General features: G+C 37.1%; 1 protein-coding gene across 1 annotated transcript in view; it reads right to left on the bottom strand.

Moving 5' to 3' along the window:
- myt1b (myelin transcription factor 1b) overlaps nt 1–17263 on the bottom strand; it is a 66540-nt gene extending 49277 nt beyond the window's left edge. Inside the window, exons 1-10 of the mRNA XM_060835917.1 lie at nt 17209–17263; nt 16836–16866; nt 15000–15062; nt 14464–14732; nt 10832–11725; nt 6683–6817; nt 5069–5159; nt 3820–3927; nt 2029–2240; nt 1417–1619 (exon numbers count right to left, since the gene is read on the bottom strand). Of these exons, the coding sequence (XP_060691900.1) occupies nt 1417–1619; nt 2029–2240; nt 3820–3927; nt 5069–5159; nt 6683–6817; nt 10832–11725; nt 14464–14732; nt 15000–15062; nt 16836–16866; nt 17209–17263 (2061 nt within the window). The remainder of the gene's footprint in view (nt 1–1416; nt 1620–2028; nt 2241–3819; nt 3928–5068; nt 5160–6682; nt 6818–10831; nt 11726–14463; nt 14733–14999; nt 15063–16835; nt 16867–17208) is intronic.
- Nucleotides 17264–23871: the final 6608 nt, after the last annotated feature.

Raw genomic sequence — 23871 nt, forward strand, 5'->3', positions numbered from 1 at the left:
ACCAGAAGCTGCAACTACCATGGCGACCCACTTGCCTCAAGCATGCAATCAATTGGCTCACTCCAAGGCCAACTTGGCAACAGCGCTTGGAGAGCTGGGTCTAATATCCCAAGGTCTACTGGACACACGAACACTGTTTCAGCTATTGGTCCTCATGGCCAAGGATATGGTAACAGGGGAGTGGGGATTTGACGCATTCTCCAGCTGACCTTTCCTTGCAATGGCTGTGCCAGGTGGCATCTGGTCATGGGTAGCCTATGGCTAGCTGTGGACCCTCCAGAACCACTCTATCCCCATAACTCCACATTTACCAAGGCTAACTCACCCAGCCTGCACATTCCTGGACACTACTGGGCCACTTAGCATGGTCAATCTCCCTAACCTGCACACTTTTGCACTGTGGGACGAAACCTATACTTTTATGAACAGAATGTGCAAGCTCTGCACAGACAGTCACCTGAGTGTGGAATCGAACTGGTTCTGTGAGACAGCAGTACTATAACACTGTGCCACTGTGTTGCTCATGTCCTTGGATCAGGTGTGCTTGTGGGTGGTGCACATGGCTTGCTCCCTTAGATGCTGATATGTAATGACCAACTTGAAGGGTATTCACAGTTCATGGTGAACTGCAGTCATCAGGTATCTGCTCTGACTTCCATGCCAAGAATTCACATCATCTAGTTTGCTTGTGGTGGGTGATTAGAAAGCTACATACATGCTGTTTAATAAGTTTAACAAGCAATAATCCCCCTTAAGAAGCAACTCGCCACTTCCCAGAAAGAGTCTCATGTTGAGGCCTGGATTATAGTTAAGGGAGGCAACGAATTGTTCCCAATGCCAAGCTAGGCACTGCTGGATTTCACATGTGACTCTGCCACATTTTTTCGCTGAAGTCCACCTTGTTCAGGCCCTGAAAGATTCCACCTAGGGTTTCTGATCCAATTGGAAGTTCTCATTTTACTTCCTGAATTATTCTGCTGGATAATGGAGCTGGGTGTAAATCGATTTGTAATTGTAACATCACCAAAGCACAATGACCTGACTTACTGCAGGCTGAGGTCAATTGCAGGACAGTAAAATGACTGTGTGTAAAGACTTGGCTTTTCCTCACCTCAGAGGAAACTAGCATTACACGATAGCCTTTCCTTTGAGTACTTTCTTTCTCATCTTGTGACAAAAAAAATTTGCATCGGTGTCAACTGTGACAGGCATGTCTTAAAATATTTCTGTATATAGAACACTGTTAAAACACATGAGCCGAAGGCAGCAATCCACTTACTTTGTTAATTTTAATAGCTGGCTTTGCCTGTTGCTGACAAATCTAAAGCCGTACCAGCTTCTGAATTATACATGCCTTGTCCAATATTTCCTCAACATTCTATCCAGTTTTATAGTTAACAGAACACAATAACTTACCTTTGAGGGATGATCCTGATGCTTAGTGCTTAGATTTTCTGGCATTTCCCAGCAACGTGTAGATAGATTGAGGATAGCCGTTGCAGCCATATGTGCAGCTTCAGCATCATGAGCATAGTCATATCCACCAGATGAGGATGAGCTTTTAACATAGTTAGTAGACAAACTGTGACTAGGTGAGGAGGCCTTTGGAAATGGTTTAGCTGTGCAGGAACATATATAATTTTGAATAGGTTAGCAAGATTCCACTTCAAATTATTTCAGTAATACCATTGTTCATGAAATGATGTGGATCATATCAAGGGTACAGCTGACTGTAGCAGATTTAGATTCTGAACAGACTTAATCTTTTCAGGTATAATGCAATGTATTTGCCTCAGTTTGAGATACAATTGGAAATAATCATAAATGCAAATAGTTAAGATAATATTTGTGTCAGCACTTAAGAACAGTTTTCTATTTCATTAGGGGGATTTTCATGCTAAAATTGCTAATAACATAATCGATTCAGTGCACTTAATCTGAAAGGTGATATTCTGACACTCCTAACATCAAGTGACAGAGGCAGCAGATTCTAGCTTTTATCCAGTCTTTGATATAAAAAAAACTTACATTTAAAGGTTTTGGGGGAGGTTTCAGATGCCTGAAGCTTTGGAGCAATCACACGTTTCCCAAAAACCTGTGCATCAAAACTGGCATAATCAAATGTAACCTTGGAGTATTTCTCCAACTCCTTTGCGAGGTTAGCTCGAGGTGTGACTGGCAGCATGTTAGGCCTGTAACTATAGTGTGGAATCTCCAACTGTTTCACAAAGCACATCGGCCTGGAAGACATAAGGAATTCTTAGGTGAATTGTAAAGCAATGACTAAGACTGTACAGCATTCATTTATTTAAAGATGTCATATTGAATGAGCAAAGCTGTCTTCATTTCCATTCATTTTACAATACTAGTTTCTGCATAAAAGCAAAACAAAGTTTAACTGTATAATCAAGCTGAGAATGCCTGACAGTTTCTCCTACAATGGAAATTTCTGGATGTCAACTCGCATTCAGATTAATCACAGCATTGTTACAGTATAGGAGGAGGCCTTTGGCCCATCGAGTTTGTTCCAGATCTCTAGGCATTTTGACTTAGTGCTGTTCTCCTTCCTTTTCCTGTGTAGCCCTGGACATTGTTTCTTGTTAAATAATCATCAAATGCTCTCTTGAATGCCTCAACTGAACCTCCCTCCACCACACTTCCAGGCAGTACTCTAGACCCTAATGACAAATGTTTGCTTCTTTTGCAAAAACACTTTAAAACTACGTCTTCAGCTTCTCAATGCTTTTATGAACAGGAACAGTTTCTTTTCACATGCTCTACCTAAACCCTTTATGACTCTGAAGATACCTTTTATCTAAACATGTACTATCAATGTAGCGCCCTTGTTGTAATTCACCTGAATGTCATGCATGCAATAAATGTGGAACAAGGGGTGCTGCTTTAAAATTAGCAGTCGCATTTCCAGGATAGAGATGAGGAGAAATTTTCTTGCAGAGTGTTGTGCAGCTTTGGAACACACTGTTTCAAAAGGCGATGAAAGTGGGGATCGTTGAATATATTTAAGGCAGACGTGGATAGATTATTGTTGGACAAGAGAGTGAAAAGTTATTGAGGGTAGATAGGAATGTGGAATTTGAAATGCAAGCAGATCAGCCATGACCTTATTGGATGACGGAGCAGGTCCAAGGGGCCAAATGATCTACTTCTGCTCCTATTTCATATGCTGACAGGGACCATTGCCGAGGTTGCTACATTCCATCAATATTTTATCACTTATTATTCGAGCTACTAACAATCAGCCACAAACATGTGAGTGAATGTAACATTTACTGTTCTGATATTTCATGAATTTGGCACAGACCATCCCCCAATAGAAATGAATATCGGAAATTCATTTCAAGAGTGAAGGTCAGTGAAGGTCTACAGAACTGTCCTCCAATGGATGATAAATCCTGAAAAATATGCTGATTACTGTGCCCAGATTCCTGACAAGTGCTGCTGTTGTACTAGAGATATATGCTGAGTGTGAATTTGTAATATACCAATATACATAAATATTTGCATACTCAAAGATATTGCTTCCATTGCTTTTTAAATATCAGCTTTATCAAACATTGTGCAAAAGTTCCATGTTAAAATTGAAAAAAACAAAATATACTTCATTAATCAATGTTACAATTATTTAATAATGTGCAGACAATGCCATTTCAGGATACGCACATGTAAATGGGACACCTAGCATTTTGTTCTTGATTAGGTAAATAGTGGTGTGGTGCACAGAAGATGTTTCCTCTAATTTGCTCTCACCTTTGCAGTTTTCCCTAATTTGCCTTAGACTGTTTGATATAGTAAACCTACCTCAACACTCTGTCAGAACTTTGGCTGCTCTTGGGAGATTCACTGTTATGCTGTTTCTCGTGAGATTTTGCCAGTTTCTCAGCAGCAGCAATGGGGCATCCAGAAAGGCTGTGATAAAGAAAAACTGCAATTTAAGTCTGAGGATAGCTTTGCATCCAAATAACTAAAGAAAGCTATATTATAGCTACTTTGGGCTGCATTTTGTGATAACCCCGAATGAATTCTTTACCACCTTGTACCATCTGTCATTTTTTTTGAATGTAAGGGAGGACCCATTCATTTTAAGTACTTCATGCAAAATGAAAAAAAAAAATTCCTTAATTTTGAGATCAAATTAACTTTTCACTATCTTGGTGCTAACTGAATTCAGTATTCAACTTGGTAACTATTGTTAATTAAATCCATGACTTTCTGTCATGCAGGTTATTGCTCACAACAGGTCCAGGCCAATCAAGGCTTGTGACCAGTGTTTCTGCTCCATTGTGAATGGTGGGGTTGTGGAGAAAGTAGGGACTGCAGATGCTGGAGATTAGAGTTGAAAAAGCACAGCAGGTCAGGCAGCTTCTTGTATTGTGTTAGTTGAAGACAAGATCAGGTTCAGATGTGATGTCTTCTAGGAGGTGTTGGACAGTCATCAGGAACAGCTCATTTTTTTCCCCCTCTCCCCTAACCCAGAGGCAGGAAGGCAATGGAGACTGCAGACTGTGTGTGGACATGGGGCTTTTCAGTTCTTATTTTGAGACACTGACTCATCAAACAAAACAATTTATTGCCTACCTTTTTAAAACCTATTATGCTAAAATTAACATTATCTTAATTTCATTCAGAAACCAGATATATTAACTGATTGAGAGAACAGATAAGAAACAAGACTCTGCTTTTAGGTAACTGTCTTGATTTTCCTACTATATATTGTAGAAATCCTAGAGTTGGTCTTGCTGTGACATCAGCCATGATGGTGTGGCACAGTGTACCGAAGGACAAACATGCAATACTAGCTACCCCTGCCTCCTTAACTACCCAATTCTCTCTGAAAATCCAAAATAATTGGCACAAAATATTTTTTACCTAAGGCTATATAAAGAAACAAGGAGTTCAGATTTTTAAAATAATCAAAAAATCAAGAAGAAATTTTAGCTAGATTTAATATCTATTTCAATAGACTGAAGTGCAACTGTTCTGCCATATCTTTCACCTTTAAATTATGACAAAGTATAACAAATCAGTTATGTTAAGGAAAGATGCCTACCTCCTGTGTGTATTTCGGTTACTGTTGACATGCCCCTGTCCCGTGCAGCCTGGCGTGGGACACTTCAAAACATTTTCATGCATGGCAAGGACTGAATAGCAAGTGAAAAACATAGTATCAAACACAAATTATCTTTTTTGGTCCGTAGTGACACGACTTTGTGTTGGTGTTCAGATAAAGCTTGTGAAATCCACGTTGTTTGGCAATTTTACTTTTGGGCAGTTGTACTTTGATTTTATGGAACGAATCATAATCATCAGTTAAGTAGCTTTTCTTTAAATGCAAATGTTACGGGATATCTAACCTTGGAAGGAAGGAATCACAGGGGAATATAATTCTGTAGTCAAATGCTATTCACACTCAGTTTTCTAACAGGGGTCACTGAATAGTGATGAAGGACAGGAAGCCTGAATGATTTTCTTCCTTGTTTGGGAATGCTGAGGTGAACTGTACTGAACTTCAGTTGCTATTACCTCAGCATTGATTGGTAAGGGACTATGGAACCTTCAAGCCTATATGACTCAGTTATAAGTTATATAATGTAGGCAAATGACTGAGGCACTGAGAGTGCCAAATTAAATTATCAATATCTTAAAATGCTGAAGCAATAATTCAACTACAAAGTGAACAATTTCTCTTACTTATTAATAGGGTTATTTCTATTTATCAAGGTACAGTACCTCACTGATAGCATCATTCGAAATGTAAGTGTTTCTAGCATTATGACAAATGCATTTATATCAATGTAAACTCAGAAGTATTGATTTTATTTCATGGTTTTTATCAAATAGTTCCGTTTATGCAGAAACTTTGACTCATTTCACTATTATCACACATATACTATAAAGGGTAGTTCAGATGAATAGGGTACATTCAGGGGAAGTCAGTTGGTGTATGAAGAAGAAGGAAATAGCTGATAGAGTTTTCAGGAAAGGTAGTAGGAAGTTTGAGTGGTGCATAAATGCTGACATGGACTGGCAGGGATGAATGGTCTCTTTCTGTGTCTCATATTTAATGTACTTCTACATAATACATACTTGCTGAGTTGACATCACTTTTTTTCTGAACAAAATAAGCTGCTTTCACATAACTAATTTTTTGATATTATGCTTTTGAATTAAAAGTGATTGGCAAATAATAACCTTCACTTATGTTTTATTGCAGAATTATAAATCATAATTAGCTTGGTCACCTCAAACCCATAAGCAGCAGAAAGTTGCTAAGCTGAGCCTGTCAATTGCTGTTAGCAATGTTTGTGCACAACTATTGTGCATATTCATATCAAATTTTGTAAAGACATTTATTTTAAATGGGTTCATGGTTCCATTTAAAGTATTTGAGAGAATAATGAATGTGGGAAGATAATTTGTACAATATAATTGCTGCAAAAGACTTTGATGAAACACAAAGATAAATGTACTGTTGACACTCCTGACTGAGAACTTTGTCTTCTGGAAGTGAATTTCAGGAGTTTGGCTGAAAACCTGCAAGATTGCCTAACTAGAGCTCCGAAATTCTGAACCGGGAGAACCATTTGCTTATATCAACCCTGTCTAGCAATGCTGTGAAATCATTTCAAATAAGGGTCCCTATTACAAAAAGAAAGCTACTCACTCTCTGGAGGTATTTTATCCTTGTGTGGGCATCCAGAAAGACTACGATGGTGTGGATACAATCCTGTCACATGACCAGTGCCATCACAGCCTGGGGTAGGGCACTTGATCTCCCTCTTCTCAGACCTTGAGGGATCTACACGACAGTGTGAATAGAAAATACCAATAATCAGAATTCCTTTGCATACTCCCTATCATTAGCTTATTGCCTAAGGTCATTTTGGAAGCTTATGAAGCACAGTTTGTGTCAGCTGCAAGGAACTGTAGAAAAAGCTGTTTCCCTGTCACATACACTCTCACTGCTACTGATAAAATACGAAGATTTATTTACTCTACTGGTACAGTTTCCATTTATTAAACTAAACCAGTGAATAATTTAAGGAAGGGGAAGACAACAAGGTATATTCACAAGCCTAAGGTCATTTAGCAATCTCATCCATTCAGAAAAAAATCTACCATCATTATGCAAAATGATACTAAGGGTTTTGACTCCAACACTTTACCTTGAAATTGATTCCATATGTTGACTATTCTTAGTATGAAAAACTTCCTGACATTAGCAATACATTTATTGTTTATTCATTAGAATATGTTTGTCCTCGTCCTACTCAATCTTATAAACAACTCTTATTTACAGCTCCCCACTAGGAGTGGTTTTTGGCAGCGGTATATGTAAAATATGTTGTGTGACTAGCCCATATCGTTCTTGTCCAACTGTGATCCATACCTCACAATAGGCAAGCAGGTAAGGCACCCAGTAGGTGCCTGCGTTTAGCCCTATTGACACCATTAAATACCCAATTTATTGTCAATTAATAGCCTCAATCTGCTCTCAGTGCAGTTGCAGGAGGGCCACAGGGCAAAAACCATCACAGTCTTCAGCTAATTTGATTCACTTGATCTTAAACCAAAAATTGGCTGCAGGCACTGGATACTACAAAGACTGTGGGTCCTGATAACAATTCAGCAACAGTCTTGAAGACTTGAGCTCCAGAATAAGGCTGCATTTCACTTAGCGTGACATTAGGTGCCCCAGCAAAACTGAAGTCAACGTGAATCAGGGGAAAACTCTCTGCTGGTGAGTAACATATCTGGAATTAAAGAAGATGGATGTGGTTGTTAGAGGTCAATCATCTCAGCTCCAGGACATCTCTGCAGGAGCTCCTCAGCAAAGTGTCTGAGGTACAACCATCTTCAGCTGTTTGCTGATGATTGTACAATGTTCAGCACCAGTTGTGACTCCTCAGTTACTAAGTAGTTCATTTCAAATGAAGAAAGACCTGCACAACATCCAGGTTTGGACTGACAAGTGGCAAGTGACATTCATGTCACACAAGTGCCAGGTAATGAATATCTCCAATGAGAAAGAATATAACCATCATCCCTTTACGTTCAATGGCAAAACCATCACTGAATTCCTCCTACTCTCAATCAGAAATTGAACAGGACTAATCATTTAATAGTGTGGCTACAAAAGCAAGTCAGAATGATAGCACATTTTCAGCAGATAACTCACCTCCTGCCTCCCCAACACCTATAGACCTTCTACAAGGCACAAGTCAGGAGTGTGATGGAATACTCACTACTTGCAGTTCCAAAAACATTCAAGCAGCTGGACACCACGTAGATCAAAGCTGCCTACTTTATTCTCACCACATCCACACTTAAAAATCACATGACATCAGGTTATGATTCAACAGGTTTATTTGAAAGTACTAGCTTTTGGAGTGCTGCTCCTTCATCAGGTAGCTACCCGAAGGTGCAGCACTCTGATAGCTAGTAGATCCAAATAAACCTGTCAGACTATAACCTGGTGTTGTGTGGCTTTGAGCTTTGTCCAACCCAGTCCAACACTAGCACCTCTACATCATGACCACATCCACAAACATTCATCCCTCCATCCCCAACATTCAGTGGCAGCAAGTGTACCATGTGAAGATGCACTGCAGAAATTCACTAAAGTTCCTTAGATAGCACCTTTCAAACTCTCAAATACTATAACTTAGAAGAAAAATGCTGCAGATACATGAGAACACCACCACTTTTAAGATCCCTTGCAAGGTGCACACCATCTTAACTTGGAAATATATCACCGTTCCTTCAGTGTCATTGAGAGAAAATTTTGGATCTCTGTCCTCCACAGCATTGTGGATGTACCTACACTGAATGGATCATAGTAGTGCACAAAGGCGGCTCTTCACCATCTTCTCAAGAGCAACTAGGGATGGACAATAAATGCTGGCCCAGCTAGTGATGCCACTTACCATGGGTGAGTTAAAAAAACAGTATAAAGGAAGGGTGACACATCAATTGAGGGGAGTCCTTTTCTTATTGGGGGCACCCCACTACTTCCTCTTTGGCTATTCTCCAAAACCCATTGTTCCTGCCTGTTTGTGTGCCCTAACCCTCACCTAATCCAAACTCTCAACCCTAAAAAGCCTCAGATTTACCAATTTCAATCACCATTACTCTTCTCTGGGGAGATGCTTGAAGTTTCTGTACAACTGAGTTCTAGTTCTGTTGGGACTACTGGAGCTAACCAAACAAACAGAAATGCTGGCGACTCTTAAGTGTGGGGCTTCCTGTGCACAGAAAGCTGGGGAAGTCTGAATTCAGCTTTCTTATGCTGATCGCAGTGTTATATCTGCAGGTCAGGTTTTTAAGTCAGTTGATTTGTGACTTATCTTTCTTCCGGAGATCGAAAAATATGCCCTTGATATCACGTCACTTATCTTCAAAGATAGCTACATTTTTTGCTGATGAATTTTTGAAGTTTTGTTCAAGTTAAATATAAAGACTTTGAACTAACTGCACGTTAACGAACATTTGAAGATACATTTTAAATGATAATCGTTTCATACAATCTTCACTGAGCAAAATGTAATTCAATTAAGTATGGAAAATTACATGGGTTACAGTTGATTATGGTTAATAATGAGTGTAAAAGTCCATTATTCCAAAGAGGTGAATTATAATTCCACTATTCAGCAACATGAAATTAAAAAAATATATAGTTCACTCCAACAAATTATTACTTAATGGTCATTTCAGGGAGGATTTAAATCTTAAAAATGAATCCACATGGAATAAATAGACCATTGCATTATTCATTGGTATGTTACTGATGTTCTTCCAATTGTATTAAAGTCCCTTGCAATATTTTATTGTTTTAACACACAGTGACAAATGGCTTATCTTTTATGCATTGAATCTCTGATATTGAAATTACTGCATCTGACATGAACCTATAAACACTGAGTGCCTTTGTATGTAATCTTCTCTGTTATTTCAACAAAGCCACAATCCATTGATTTTATACTGGAAAATAACATCATAAAAGAGAAAAGGCAGGAATTTCCAGAAAAAAAACATATTAGGTATTTGTACTGTATCATTATGCCTCAATTTCAGGGCCTTTAATTTTTATTTTCTTTTTAGTTAACCTTGCTTAGTGAACATTGTAGGTCATGTTAGTGTTAGACTCCAACACTTACTTGTATCTTAAAATGAAGGGATCTTTTATTAGAATGATATTAAATATTGTTGGCCATCAAACCAACTGGAGATAAATTAAGATTTCAGACTTTAACTAGAGGACTCTTGATGGAGTGCAGAATCAAAAACTCTGGTAACTCTTTGTCCTTCCTATTTCCCATCTGCAGAAGCCAACTTTGGCTTTCTATTGTGATACTTCCGAAAATCAACGCACACTAAGATTAGAAATTGGACTGACCGTGTCTATGTAGCACCATAAACTGCATTTAGCCAATAAGACATCCTGTGGACTTTCAGCTGAATATGTTATGCATAAACAATAAGCCACTTGTAAATTCTCTTTGCTTTTCACATAAGTAGAATACCAAAATGCTATAATCAACTGCTGTTTTTACAATATTTTGTGTTTTTAAACTGCATTCGGTTGAATAATTTAGAGAAATGCTTCAGTGTGTTTAATAGCTCTGGCTTGAGCACTAGCACAGCTGCAGAGCATGTGTAATTTTCTCAGTGTGTGATCAGTTATTTTATGCATACCGTACAGCACGTGTTATGCTCAATGTGGTGGAATAACAATGTACACCGCACTGAAAATTAATTCCATGTACATAGAATAATCAAGTAATTGCTGTCCAGGCTATTGCCTGCCACTTACCTTTACTATAAAGGTTTTTCCTGATGGAATCCAAAGACTTATTTGTTTTTTCTTCCAAATGGATATGCCTCATCTGTTCCCCTGATATCCTACTGGGCTCTCTGTTTACGTCTTCTCTCTTCATCTTCACCTGCTCAGCTTTCAGAGCAATGGCCTGCTCTAGGAGCCCAAGATTTCCTTTTGTCATCATGTCATAAATTTCTGACTCCTCAGTGATTGCAGATTTTGGAGGTAAACTCTCACTCCCATCAGTGCATTCATCCAGATTGTCCTCTGCTATTGCTGAGCTTTCTGACTTTGGTTGTCCTTCACAATGGCTTTCCTGTTCTGTCTCTTGTGATATCTGTACTATTACTTCAGCACTGTCCTTGTATTGCACATCAGTGGACTTGTTCTCCCCCATATCCTTTTTGTCAGCCTCATCAAGCTCTTGTTGGAAAACAATTGTCTGCTCGCTGCAGTGAGAGGAACCAGTCATGTCCTTAAATTCTTTACATTGTTCTTCGTTTCTTTCATCACTAGATGGAAGCACATTTTCGATTGTATTTTCTTCAATTGAATCGTGATCTTGGTCAACTTCCTTTTCGCATTCAGAATCTTCAGTCACAGTCTCACTTTCAATAATTTCCTTCCCAGAATCACTTTCTTCTTCCATTGCCTCCTGATGTGTGCTGTCTTTTCTATAAATGCAAGTCTCTGTAGGTTGTGACTCACTGTTACTTGGTTTTTTATCTGAAAATGCAGGAATTGCGGTATCGTCTACTATTTTGCCCAGGTTTAGAAGTGACTTCGCAACTAATTCCTGATAGCTAACAAAATCGTCCTTTCGAGTACTGACATTCTTGGTTCCATCCTCCCAGCGATGCCGATCATCTGATCCTTTATGCCTGCCATCTGCAACAAAGCAAAATGAAACATGTTTAATTTCCATTATGACTGTGTACTTTCAGGAGAAATATCTCAGAATTTTATTATTAAATATTTAATTAAACTTATATTAATTGAGCACCTGTGGCATTGCTTGTGGGAAGTCACAAGATATCCAATTAATGGCTGGAGTGTGATTTAAGATAGCATGCAATGTTTGTTAAATTTTTTTATTGCGATGAAACCGTTTAAATGTGTCACTTTATGGTTAAATAGACTGAAAATCTTGGGGATATTTAGAGAACTTAGAAGTGGGAGAATGATGCTTTCAGATTGCCAGATGTATGTACAACTTAGTTCTAAGTCAGAAGAAACCAGAATCAAATTATACCTTTTTAAATTGATATTTTTGGCACATTTGAGTGTGATGTCCAATTGTATTTTCTGTTTTCCAAATGTAATACATTAGTCTACTACATTAATCTAACGAACATATTTATAATTTTGTTTAAGGATTACAGTATTCTTTGGAGCATTTCTTTGCATTGCATGGTGGATAAAAGTTAATGATTTTCATAATCACCGTTGTATTTTAGCAATAAAATGTCACCACATTTGCATATAGTTGCAAGATGTAATTTACACTGATTTATTATACTAGTGGAGGTATGGTGGCACAATGATAGCATCCTTGAGTATAATCCAGAGTGATACACAAGATGATTTTGGCCAAGGAAAATGCGTTCATTTTTTAAAAATTCATTTATGAGATAAAGGGATTGCTGGTTAGGCTAGCACGTCTTGCCCATTCCTAATAGCCTTGAGGACAGTTCAGAATCAACCACATTGGTGTCAGTCTGGACTCACATGTAGGCAAGGCCAGGATGGCAATTTCCTTTCCTAAAGACCTTTAGCTACAATGATTTAATGGTCATCATTAGACTATTAATGTCAGATTTTTAAAAAAATCATTTCAACTTATATCATCGGCCATGGTGGGATTTGAACACGGGTACTGAGAACATTACCTGGATCTCTGGATTAACAGTCCAGCAATAACACCACTAGGCTGTCACCTCATTACATGGCTAAATAGGTTAAGTATCAGAAAGTAAAAGTGAGAGTGATTCAATCACAAGATGTAAAGATATCGTCATTGATAACTCTAAGATACAATATGCAAGTAAAAGTGCATGTCCACACAGCAATCTGAACTGTGGACTGTGGGTTGGTGGTGGGGTGGGATGGGAGGTCTAGTTGGCTCAATTGATAGATTGGTACCAACAAAGTTGGGTCGGAACTCCATTCTGGCTGGCGTGGATTAGTCTTCTCTGACCTAACCACAGTGTTTTGAGCTGGACTTGCCTTCAGGACAGAACTCAAGAAGGTGATTATGTTAATAGCAATGTGTGTAGACCGGACAGAATCTGAAGCCTGGATTATCTAACTGCAAAAATGTAATGATGTTTAGTCTGGCCATTGTTCATATACTCCACAGGAAAAAGAGTTCTAATTAAGCAATTCCAGGTAACAGTAACTGCTTAGGAGCAAATTACCGCAGGTGTTAGAATCTGTACTGAAAACAAAAAATGCTGGAGATCACAGCGGATCAGTTAGCATCAATGGAGAGAAAACAGGCTAATGTTTCAAGTCTAGATGACACTTCATTAGAGCTGATGTGAAGTGGAGGGGGCAGCATTTATGCAATAGCTGGGTGGGGGAAAGGTGGAGTTCTGGGGGAGAAAGGATGTTAACAGTTCAGATTAAGTAATTGGAATGTGAGAATGGCAGAACAACGGTGTGTCTAACTGCCAGACTGGTAAGAATAAACTGTTCCACCGGAGTGGGGGAGGGGAGAGAGGACATGGTGACAGGGAATATAACAAATAAAGCTAAAAACAGTGGAAGGAATGGGATTGGGTTCACAATATGAAGGTGTTGAACTCAGCATTGACCCTAGAGGACTGTAAAGTACCAAGTCTTAAATTGAGATGTTGCTCCTCCAGTTTTTGCTGTGATTCGCTGAAGCGTTGCAACATGCTGAGGATATGTAAGTGGGCACGTGAGCAGGATGCTGTGTTAGAATGACATAGGTCATGTTTACATACGGAGTGAAGGTGCTCTGGAAAGTGGTCTCCGTGTCTACATTTGGTTTCTCCAAAGCAGAGTAGGCGACACTGGGTGCAGTGAATAAATACACAAGATTGAAGGAGGTACAGGTAAAATGCTAATTCACCTCGAAAGATCGTTTAGGCCCTTAGATGGTAAGCAGGGAGGAGGTGTAGGGCAGGTTTTACAACTTTTGCGATCACATGGGAAGGTGCTGTGGTAAGTGGGGTGGTGTTGGTGGTCGAGAAATGGATGAGGGTGTCCCGGAAGGAATGAATCCTATGAAATGCAGACAAGGGAAGGGAGGGGAAGGTGTATTTGGTGGTAGTATTCTGCTGGAGTTGTCTAAAATGGCTGAGAATAATCCTTTGAATGCAGACGTTGGTGGGATGAAAAGTGAGAATGAGAGGGACTCGTTCATGCCGCTGTGAGTGATGGGCAGGGGGAAGGGTGGAAACACAGAGCTTGTCAAATACCGGCAATGTAGTTTAGCAAAATAGAAGATCTGGATTGCAACTGGTGCATATGAAACTGTTATAAATACTACAAGGTCTCATGGCATTTCCCATGGTGATTTAGAGGTATTTTCTATTGTTACATGATTGACACAAAATTAATTAGAATATTTCTATGCATCTTGGTAATTTATTGTGCACCTGGTACTGATTCAGTGCTTTCAATTTCTTCCATACTTTTTTCTTCATCCTCCTCCTCGTCTTCCATTTCTTCTTCAACTTCAAGTGCTTCTTCTGATTCATCCACAACTGACTCCTCCTTTATCTCCAACTCAACTACTCCATCACTATCTCCATTATAACCTTCATCCAAAGCAAGTTTCAATGGATGGGATTTCCTTTTGGTTAAAGGTTGATCAGAATCAGAGTCCTGTACTTTTCTCTTTCTTGCCAAAGGACAACCTTGTGAGCTTATAATAAAAAGAGCAGAATTTTAAAGTTACTTGAAAGGCACTTCAATCTTTTTAAACAAACAAGTTTAAGAAAGAGTTTCTAACTCTTGACCGAAAGTAAAATCAGACCCTGAAATTACACCATGAGATATAACACATAAAAACATTTGTCTGAATCTAATCTCCACTTTTTAAATTGAGTGTTTATTATCAGACTTTGACAAACTAGCATCCCATTGTGCAATTTTCAGACTATGGTCATTAACATTGGAAAAATAGATTTACCTTCTGTGCCGTGCATATTTTCCACTAGCATGACCTGAGCCATTACATCCTGGAGTAGGACAGCTGAACAATAAAATGATTACAACATCAACACTTTTGCACATTACAACATGCAATACAATATTACCTGGTCATCCTCTTCTTTTTGACTTTGCGGTGGCAATGCTTGGATTTTGTACAAAATGGGAATTCCCACTGTACCCATACTAACATTAAAACCATGCCATGGAATACATGTACTTGTGTTCAAACATTTGAAATAATATTCACTGTTTGGTAGAAGCATTAGCCTATTTATTTTTAAAAAGGTGACACCTCTATGAAAATATTAGAGGGGAAATTGTTTAAAATAGTCATTAAAATTATATAAAGCATAATCACTGAAAATCATGAGGATGGATACAAAAATTAGGAAGTGTTTTAATAAATTCCTAGCTCAAGGCCAGAAGAAATCAACATTTTTTTGTCAATCTTTCTTTGCTTACACTATTGGAGCATGATGTACAAAGTCGGCCAAATGTGTTTTTCAGTCCTGAATGTGTGCTATGATATCGTTTTACAATAATCTAAAAAATAGATTTATTGTAAGTTTGCTTCTGAGGATTCTAATGATTTTATGAAAAACCAGTGAGTGAACTTTTGATGAGTACATGAAACATTTACATATCAGTATACCTTTGCAAAGACTCGTGACTTTTACAATAAAATTATGGATTGTGTGAATGTCCCCTTTTGTTGCAAGGAAGAATGAACATTTGGAAGTAATTACTGCAGATAATAGCATAGAATAATTAATACATTTTCAAAGATGTGCGATAAATAATTTCTTTTAATCTTTTGTTTTTAGTTTTGAAAATTGCTCATTGTTAGGAGCTTAATATTAAAGAAAAGATACAAGGTTCATTTTTGCCAATGTTTGATTGTCACTAGAATTGGAGTTTTGAATTATCTGCCCACAGATACAATTTACTTCCATGACTCAGGTGCTTGGAGACATTTCATATGGTCTATCTCTAACATTGTTCTAATGGGCTAATACAATTGTACTTTTAAAAGTTATTGTTCCAAGGCAAATTGATCACTTTTGAGACCGGAATCATAGTCACTTATTTTAAAAAGATCACAACATACTTTCCAGATTACAGTAACCTTCATGTCAGAGTTCTCTCCCCTTGCCATGCTAAATTGCTACATCCACACAGATTGCTATTTGAGATCATTTTTCAGCATGCAACGATACTATATTCTAATCAGATTTAAAGTATCTTGGAATAAAACCGTGTAAGCTTGTTTTTGGAAAACTGAACTTCTACTGTTTCCTTTTTTTGATTTCCTTCCCAGTGTTTTTCTTTCATGTATAATGGCCTATAAATACTGGGAGCAAACAACATTGACCCAAAGCAGTGGGTGGAATTCTTAATTAACCTGTCATCTGATGGCACTATTTGAGGGCCAGACCTCATTAGCCTGCTGTCATTGGGCTAAAGGCACTGCACATGTGCTGTTGTAAACATCACTAAACATGGATTGGGAATATAAAATAAGGCAACCCAGAGAACAACTCATCCAGCTGGAATGTAGGTTTGGGACAGAGATTGGAAATGTAACTGAATGGCCTGGAGATAGATGGGGTAGCCAGGATGGCAATGGCCTACATAATTCTAGTGGAACCTGGCCAAATATGCTAGATTGTGATTAGCAGCAGGACCATAAGGTTTTCATGATTATCCCATTTATGCCTGGTAAAACTCTTCATGTGTATTCAGAAAAATGTTTACTGAGGCTTAAAGAATGTAAATAGATAAAATGCAATAGCATATTAAGAACACATCATACCTTACATCCTGTCCCACAGGCTCTGCTGGTACTGGGCAATTTGATGAAAAAAAAAGTGATAATCAGGACTTCAGTTTGATATAATTGATATTTAAGTTTAATTATGCAGTAAAGTTTCAAAACTATGACAAAAGTAACATTGAAATAGACAGACATATCTATGCAGTACAAAGCAAGATAGAAAATGCAGAATTAGTAAATACAAGTTTTATAAAGCATTGTAAGGTCAATAACATAATATTACATTTCACCTATGCTGGTTAGTGAACTTGCAGTAATAAAGTTAGCAGCAAATTATTGCAAAACTGCATCATTGCGTTAATTACCTGTGATTACCAAAACATGCCAAACTGTGAAAGGTGGTCATACTTACTCCTGATTCCCTTTGAGCGGGTGCGTAACCTCTTTTCATCAACATCTTGATTCATCTGTAAAGTGAAAAGTTGCAGTTAATGGGCTGTAGGTTTAATTTTGCCTCAAATATTTGCAGCTTATATAATGCATGATCAGGTTGATTTCCAAAGACATTCAAGGTAAATTTTTGTATAATTTATTCTAAATTATGATGTTATAACACTTAAGAGACTCAGACCAAAATTCTCTCTTCACTACTTTAGTGGAGATGTGACCTTGTTTAAATTAGTTCACTTTTCTTATATAATATCAGAAAGAGGAATTTGCTACCAACAATGGCAATGACAAGTTTCCTTTAATATCTAAAAACATCACAAGGAGCTTCACAGACAATCAAGATTTTTAACCCATGGAAGAGATTTCAGAAGTAGTGACTAAGAACTTGAACAGAGTGGTAGATTTTAATGAGGGTTAAAAAGGAGAAGAAAATGGAGAAGTAGTAATTTAAAGAGAAACTTCTAGGTCCTGGAACCTAAACTGTGGAATGTTTAGCCACCTAAATATTTTTAGGATAATATAATTGATTGTACTGAAGTTTCAAGATGTAATCTCCAAAGTAACTGATATACTTAAGATTTGTTGATATGTTATATTAATAAAAGAAACATCCAATACTATATTATCACTTCAGTCATACCAGAAAATACAATTAATTTCTATTCTTAATGTAAATTCCCATTGGTAGCATGGTATGCACTTACTCAGTGAAACAGGCATGGGATAAGCTGCAATTCTACTTATTAGGCATTCAATATATAGGACTGCAGCAATTCCATGACCTCAAAGGTTTTTTTTATCACAATAGGTATATTACTTTTCATCATGGAGGCCTACGTTCAGCTAAATCTCTGTTTAGCATTTTCTTCATAAACATTTGAAATTTCACAGCAATGCCAATTTTATGTATGATGACTTAGCAATTGCTGCTTTCAGCAAATAAATTATTAAAATAGATGACACATAAAACTCTGATGGGTAGTGCACAATATTTGTTAAATTTATATCTGTGTGTTGATCTGGGAGAAATAAATAATAAGATCACATTCTTTTCCTAAATTTTAACAGAAAGGAGGCAAAGAAGAGTTCAGAAGAATGTTTTTTTTATAAAGATTTTATATAGAAACATTAGATCTCGCAAAAGTATTCACATCTATGACTCTATGTGCAGCAGAATAAGTAATTTAAGGGCATAGACTTCCTAGATATAGATATCATCGTCTTTTAAATTCTGTTACTTTGCAGGAAGTGATCTATTAGTTTAACGTGTTGTAGCATCCTACTTAAATTAGCTTACATATCTGATTCTACTTATTTTCCACAGAGAAAAAAAATCATATTGCTGAAATGAACAAATAACCATGGGAAATAACAGACTAGCTGATGTAGGACATTAGGATCTCAATTTTAAATTTCATTGTTATCAGTGTGCTGTAGTTCTACATTCGGTACAGGAGAAAAAGCTGTAGATCTGATAATGTAGTAGTCTCAGATTGTTATTCAGAATATAACCATAAAGCAAGTATGAGGAGTAGTTTGCTGGGAATGAGGTATACACCCTATATATTATCATATTTTGTGTTGAGATGTATGATTGCATCAGTGGTAGTTGGGACTATTGCAGTTTTACTATTATTTACAACATGAATGCATCAAATGTAGCACTAAGAGATTGGAAACCTTTTTTTGTCACCTTGGTGTGTTTGTTGTGCAGGTTATGGGGTGTCTCACAAGTTCTGAGCTTTTCAGTACTTCCTTGAGTCCAAGTCTGATTCAGCAGCTCACCTCTAAATTCATTTTCTGTGTGATTTAAAGTAAGATTTCTTTTTAACAAAAAGCATTGCTCAAAAGTCAATTTACAGTCAACTTGAACATATTTTGAAAACTTGCCAAGTTTCCAAAGAGAAACATGCCTAGTGTATGGTGAGTAACATGCAAACTATCTATTTGGCCATCAGTGGCACAGCTGCTACCCCATGAATCCTGCATAATATTAATGAGATCACTCATCTCTTTTTAATTATTTTTCCAGCTCATTGTACAAATGATTGAAATAGCATTTTAAATCTATATCAAGCAACAGCATTTACTCGTACCTTATTCATATTGTTTGATAGTTATGCTGCTAAATTCTAAAATTGCCATTTCTCTGTTATGATTGTATCTTCCAATAAACAAAGCAGTCATAATTCAAAGCAAAAATATAGACAAGAAAAACATCAAAATATATTTGGATTTCTTAAGTCAAAGAGTTTCATATTTCATTTCACTATATGAAACTGTCTAAAAGGTGTTAGATTAATTGGTGTGTTAGTTATTTTTAAGTTGCTAGTGCCACAAAGCCTTATTGATATTTTCCTTTGGACAAGTTGAATATCCAACATGTACAGATATCTTGCACCATACTCAATACTCTGCAATGCAAGCTCCTGAGAAATCCATATTTATATTTGCTCGAGTTAGGACACACAGCACTTATGCAATTAGAGAAAACGTTGATACAAGTTGGCAAAGCAAAGATTTGAGAACATTAACTGTGTGCGAGGATACTGTAAGCTCAAGTAAATCTTTTAGCATACAGAAATGGCAAGATTAGCTTGGCAATTAAAGCATTGACTTTCAGAGATTTTCAAAATAAATGGAGAAAGTATCAGATCTCAGTGACATGTCTATCCCTTCAGATTTCATTAATGAATTAGGTTGACAGATCAATCAACAATATCTTAAGTACTATACAGAATTTCAAGATGATGTACTGGATTACTGAATTTGCCATGAACTCTGAAATTCTACAGGTAGTTATGCCTGTTTACAACCCCATCTCAATCCCACCCACTTCCTCTTAAGGAAGACAGTCATAAGCTGGTCATTGGACAACTGGTAAGTGCAGGCATGAACACTGCTAACTGGATATCCTTAGGAGTGTCTTAATGAGTACCACTACAACATTTATGAGAACATTTCCATCATCTTCCAACCGAAGAATGAATACATACTATAGTGCTTGGAACAAAATACCACCTTTGGAGATACAGAACTTTCAACTGTCGGTCTAACCTCATCATATATTTGCAGCTACCACTTTCTAGTCAACCCAAGTCAAAGTTTTCTCATAAGGTATACAACAGACAGCTACCCCTCAGTGTAACAAAGTATCATAGAAGTCTATGTGAGGGATATTGATAAAAAGGCATCTTTGGAGACAATTCATCATGCAGAGTACTCAATGAAAGACAGATGAAGGTCACAGCTTTTGCTATGGATTGTTCCCATTTGACTGAAGTCTATGGCACAGCTTTCTACTGGGATTTGCACATGGGTCACAGTAAATTCTTCAACTTTACATCTAATTCTCCTGAACAATTCTATGGGATTCTATGATTCAATGAGGGAAGGATATTTGGACTTGTCTTATAAACTCCAAGAATAGGTTGATTTGGAAGAAAGACAAGGAAATCAAAGTATTCTATGTCATTTCTCAGTAATGACAGATTTGTTTCCCCAGTTTCTCATTGAATCCAGCTGACAAAGCATGTGTTCAGAAGATTTTGGCCAGGAGAAGAGAATGATTCAGCAAACTTTCTTTGTCTGTCCACTCAGCATATGAAGTAGTCTACACAGATTCTCTTAAATCACCTCCCACTGTAGATGGAAAAGCTTAATTTCAATGTTTTCTTCTAATCAAAACATGCTTTTTCTGTACTTTTTCATGAAGAAGTCTAATATTCTACTTTTATGTTGCTTTGTCTTCAAATCAAAGATGAGCTGCTTCAGAAAAATATTAAAATGACAACCTCACTACTGTCCCAAACACCTATCCTATAAGATGTCCTTTGGATACATGTAGCTATATTTTAATGGTTAAAAACCCCTACAGTTCTAATTATGTTGCCACGTAATTGCAATTATAAATAAAAAAATGTGATCAGATAAATACATGTCAGTCAAATTGCCAAAAAAAATAACGTTTATCATTCAATACCTATTCAACTAAAAAGTGCTTTCAATGAAACTGATACAGGACTCAAACTTGCTTTTTGTTTGAAAAAGTTCAAATGAGAGGTCACTTGATAGTAGCATTGCACTCGTACCTTGATACTATCAGTTCAAATCTCAATGCAGACTCATATTCAAGTTTGTCTAAAATTGCTGAAGCTGTGTCTTTGATGAAACTCCAAGGTGTGTAACAGACATTCTAATTTTTAAAGTGCTATTCTCACTAGAAAAATAGTGAGATTTGACAGGTTGACAATGACTAGAAAAGTTAATGGGTCACCAAAGTTTTTACAGTGAAGTGAACATGCTTTTCTATTCTACTTTAGTGAGATAGTTTGTATTGTCCTTTGCTGTTGATACCCAGGACCACGACTCCATGTATTGACTTTAAATCTATTTTTATTTAATGCCATTTTTTATTTGCTTTGGTTTGGACACATTTATAATTTACCTCCAATGGCTTATGCTGCCAAAAAGAAAAGTTGCTTTACATGGGATTAAATAATTTTCAAAGTTGACTTTATACTGAGTTTTTACTGCAATCCCCAGTTTAGATGATTTTGTTGTGAAACCCACAGATCAATGGATGTTGGTAACTAACAAAAATATAAATGTTGTTCCCTTTCTTAAATTATTGCAACTAGCTCAATGAAGTTTTTAACATTTAACTAATTGAAATTCTATAACTCAAAGCTGCTAGCTGATAAAACTTAAAAACAATCAGTTGTGCATATAGTTTGCTCAGTATAAATGTTTGACTTTCACCCAGAAGGAATCTAATTTGTTGGAAAATAAATAAAGTATTATTGCTGCAAATTTGTCATAAAATTATCAGTTAAACATAGAATGCCACGTTCTTATCTGTGCATACTCAATTGGCTGTTGTGTTTGTATAAATAATTAGATGTTTTTTTTCCCATGTGAAAATCTCCAACTTTTCCTGTTTGCTCCAGGGTAAAACACTTTTCCAGACCTTACTTCTTAATCATTACATATGGTTAATTTTCTAGTTGCAACAGTGATCTTGGCTGGAAACCCCATCTGTTCTTTTTCCCAGTAAAAAAAAGGAATCGGACACAGTTGATAACTACCACCTGCACAAACGTGAGCATCAACACAAATTAAACAAATTGTACCTTGTGAATTATTACAATATTTAACTCAAGATCTTAACTTTTTGTTAACAATGAACTACTCCATATTGTTCAATCATAACCCTTTTAACAATACCATTTACTCTCCATTGTGATATTGGAATCAATTCATTACTTTCTGAGCATAAAGGGAAAACAGGTTTTGTAAAGCTTGCAGCACAGGGATTTAAGATGTACTTTTGATTTATACCTTAGTGAATATCTGCCACTATGTATATTAAATCTGCATTGCTTTTGAGTTGCTTTCTAAGCACTGTAAATTATAAATGCTATAACAATAAACAACTAATGGCCATTTTGTAGTTCAGATCAGTTTAGAGGATGGTTTACCCTTGCATATAGTCCTCTATTGTGGAACGTGATTTTGGCATGCACTGAATTATATTTTAAGAACTTAGGCATATAAACATCTGAAATGAGCTGAAATAGATACTTACTGAACTTTCTGCTACAATTAACAATACACTGTACCAGACAACATTTCAGAACTTTTACGTCCCACGAATCATCAGTTGAGATTAGATTTATTAAATAAGCAAAATATTTTACACTAATGTAGTTAATTACAGTAACAGTAGCTTTATCTGTCTTGTTTTTCTTCAAAATGTTCTACTTCTTATATTCCACAGGCACTGCTCTTCACTTTTAGAGACGAAACAGCAAAAACATTTTGATAAATTGGAAGACTTTCTGTCCCAGTGCAATAAATTTAAGATGTCTTCTGATCGAGATGATGGGGTGTCTTGAAATGCTAGCGAGAGCTCCAGATCAGCTCTTTTTGGGAAGACCAGCCAAACTAAGTTCAATCAGGTGAACTAAGTTTCAATCTGTACTGCAGCAAGCCATGCCTATGATCAAGAACATCAGAAGTGGAAGTCCTGCCTGCCAAGTTCTGCCAGCTAATTGAAAGTTTGCAGCTATTAATTGTATGATAATACCATTGGGGAAGGGTATTTGTTGTTAGCACTACACTCACTTGAGACCTCGTATAGAGCAAGGACCTTTGCACAGGTGAGTAATAGTGGGGCAGGGGCATTTGGCAGCAAGGGCAAGGACATAGTTGTCAGCTGTTTCCATGCTGTATGACATTATAATCTCCCTACCTGATGCCTTGATCCCTCAATCAGGCACTGGATGCTTATTAACCTGTCTGTTTTCCTTAGCGCCAAAAGAACTCCATCAGGGTTTGCTTTTTCAGCTCCCCTCAATGTAAGTCTGCTGCCCACTACTGCATTGGTATCAGTGGCAAAAGGATGCTTGCCCACTTAAGGGTCTCAATTATGGCCGATGAGAAGATTCCATGGACCTGCTTTCTGCTACAGGCTTATTTAAACAATTGCAGAAAGGCAGTGCCATCCATATCCTAACCCAAGTTTCAGCAATGGAAAAGGTTTTTACATTGCACCCTTAGCTTTTCCTTTTGAAGTAGTGAGCTAAATTTTGGATCTATGGATGTGAGAATCCCGTACTGGGCT

Source organism: Hemiscyllium ocellatum, chromosome 15 (assembly GCF_020745735.1).
Source record: "Hemiscyllium ocellatum isolate sHemOce1 chromosome 15, sHemOce1.pat.X.cur, whole genome shotgun sequence".
NCBI lineage: Eukaryota > Metazoa > Chordata > Chondrichthyes > Orectolobiformes > Hemiscylliidae > Hemiscyllium > Hemiscyllium ocellatum.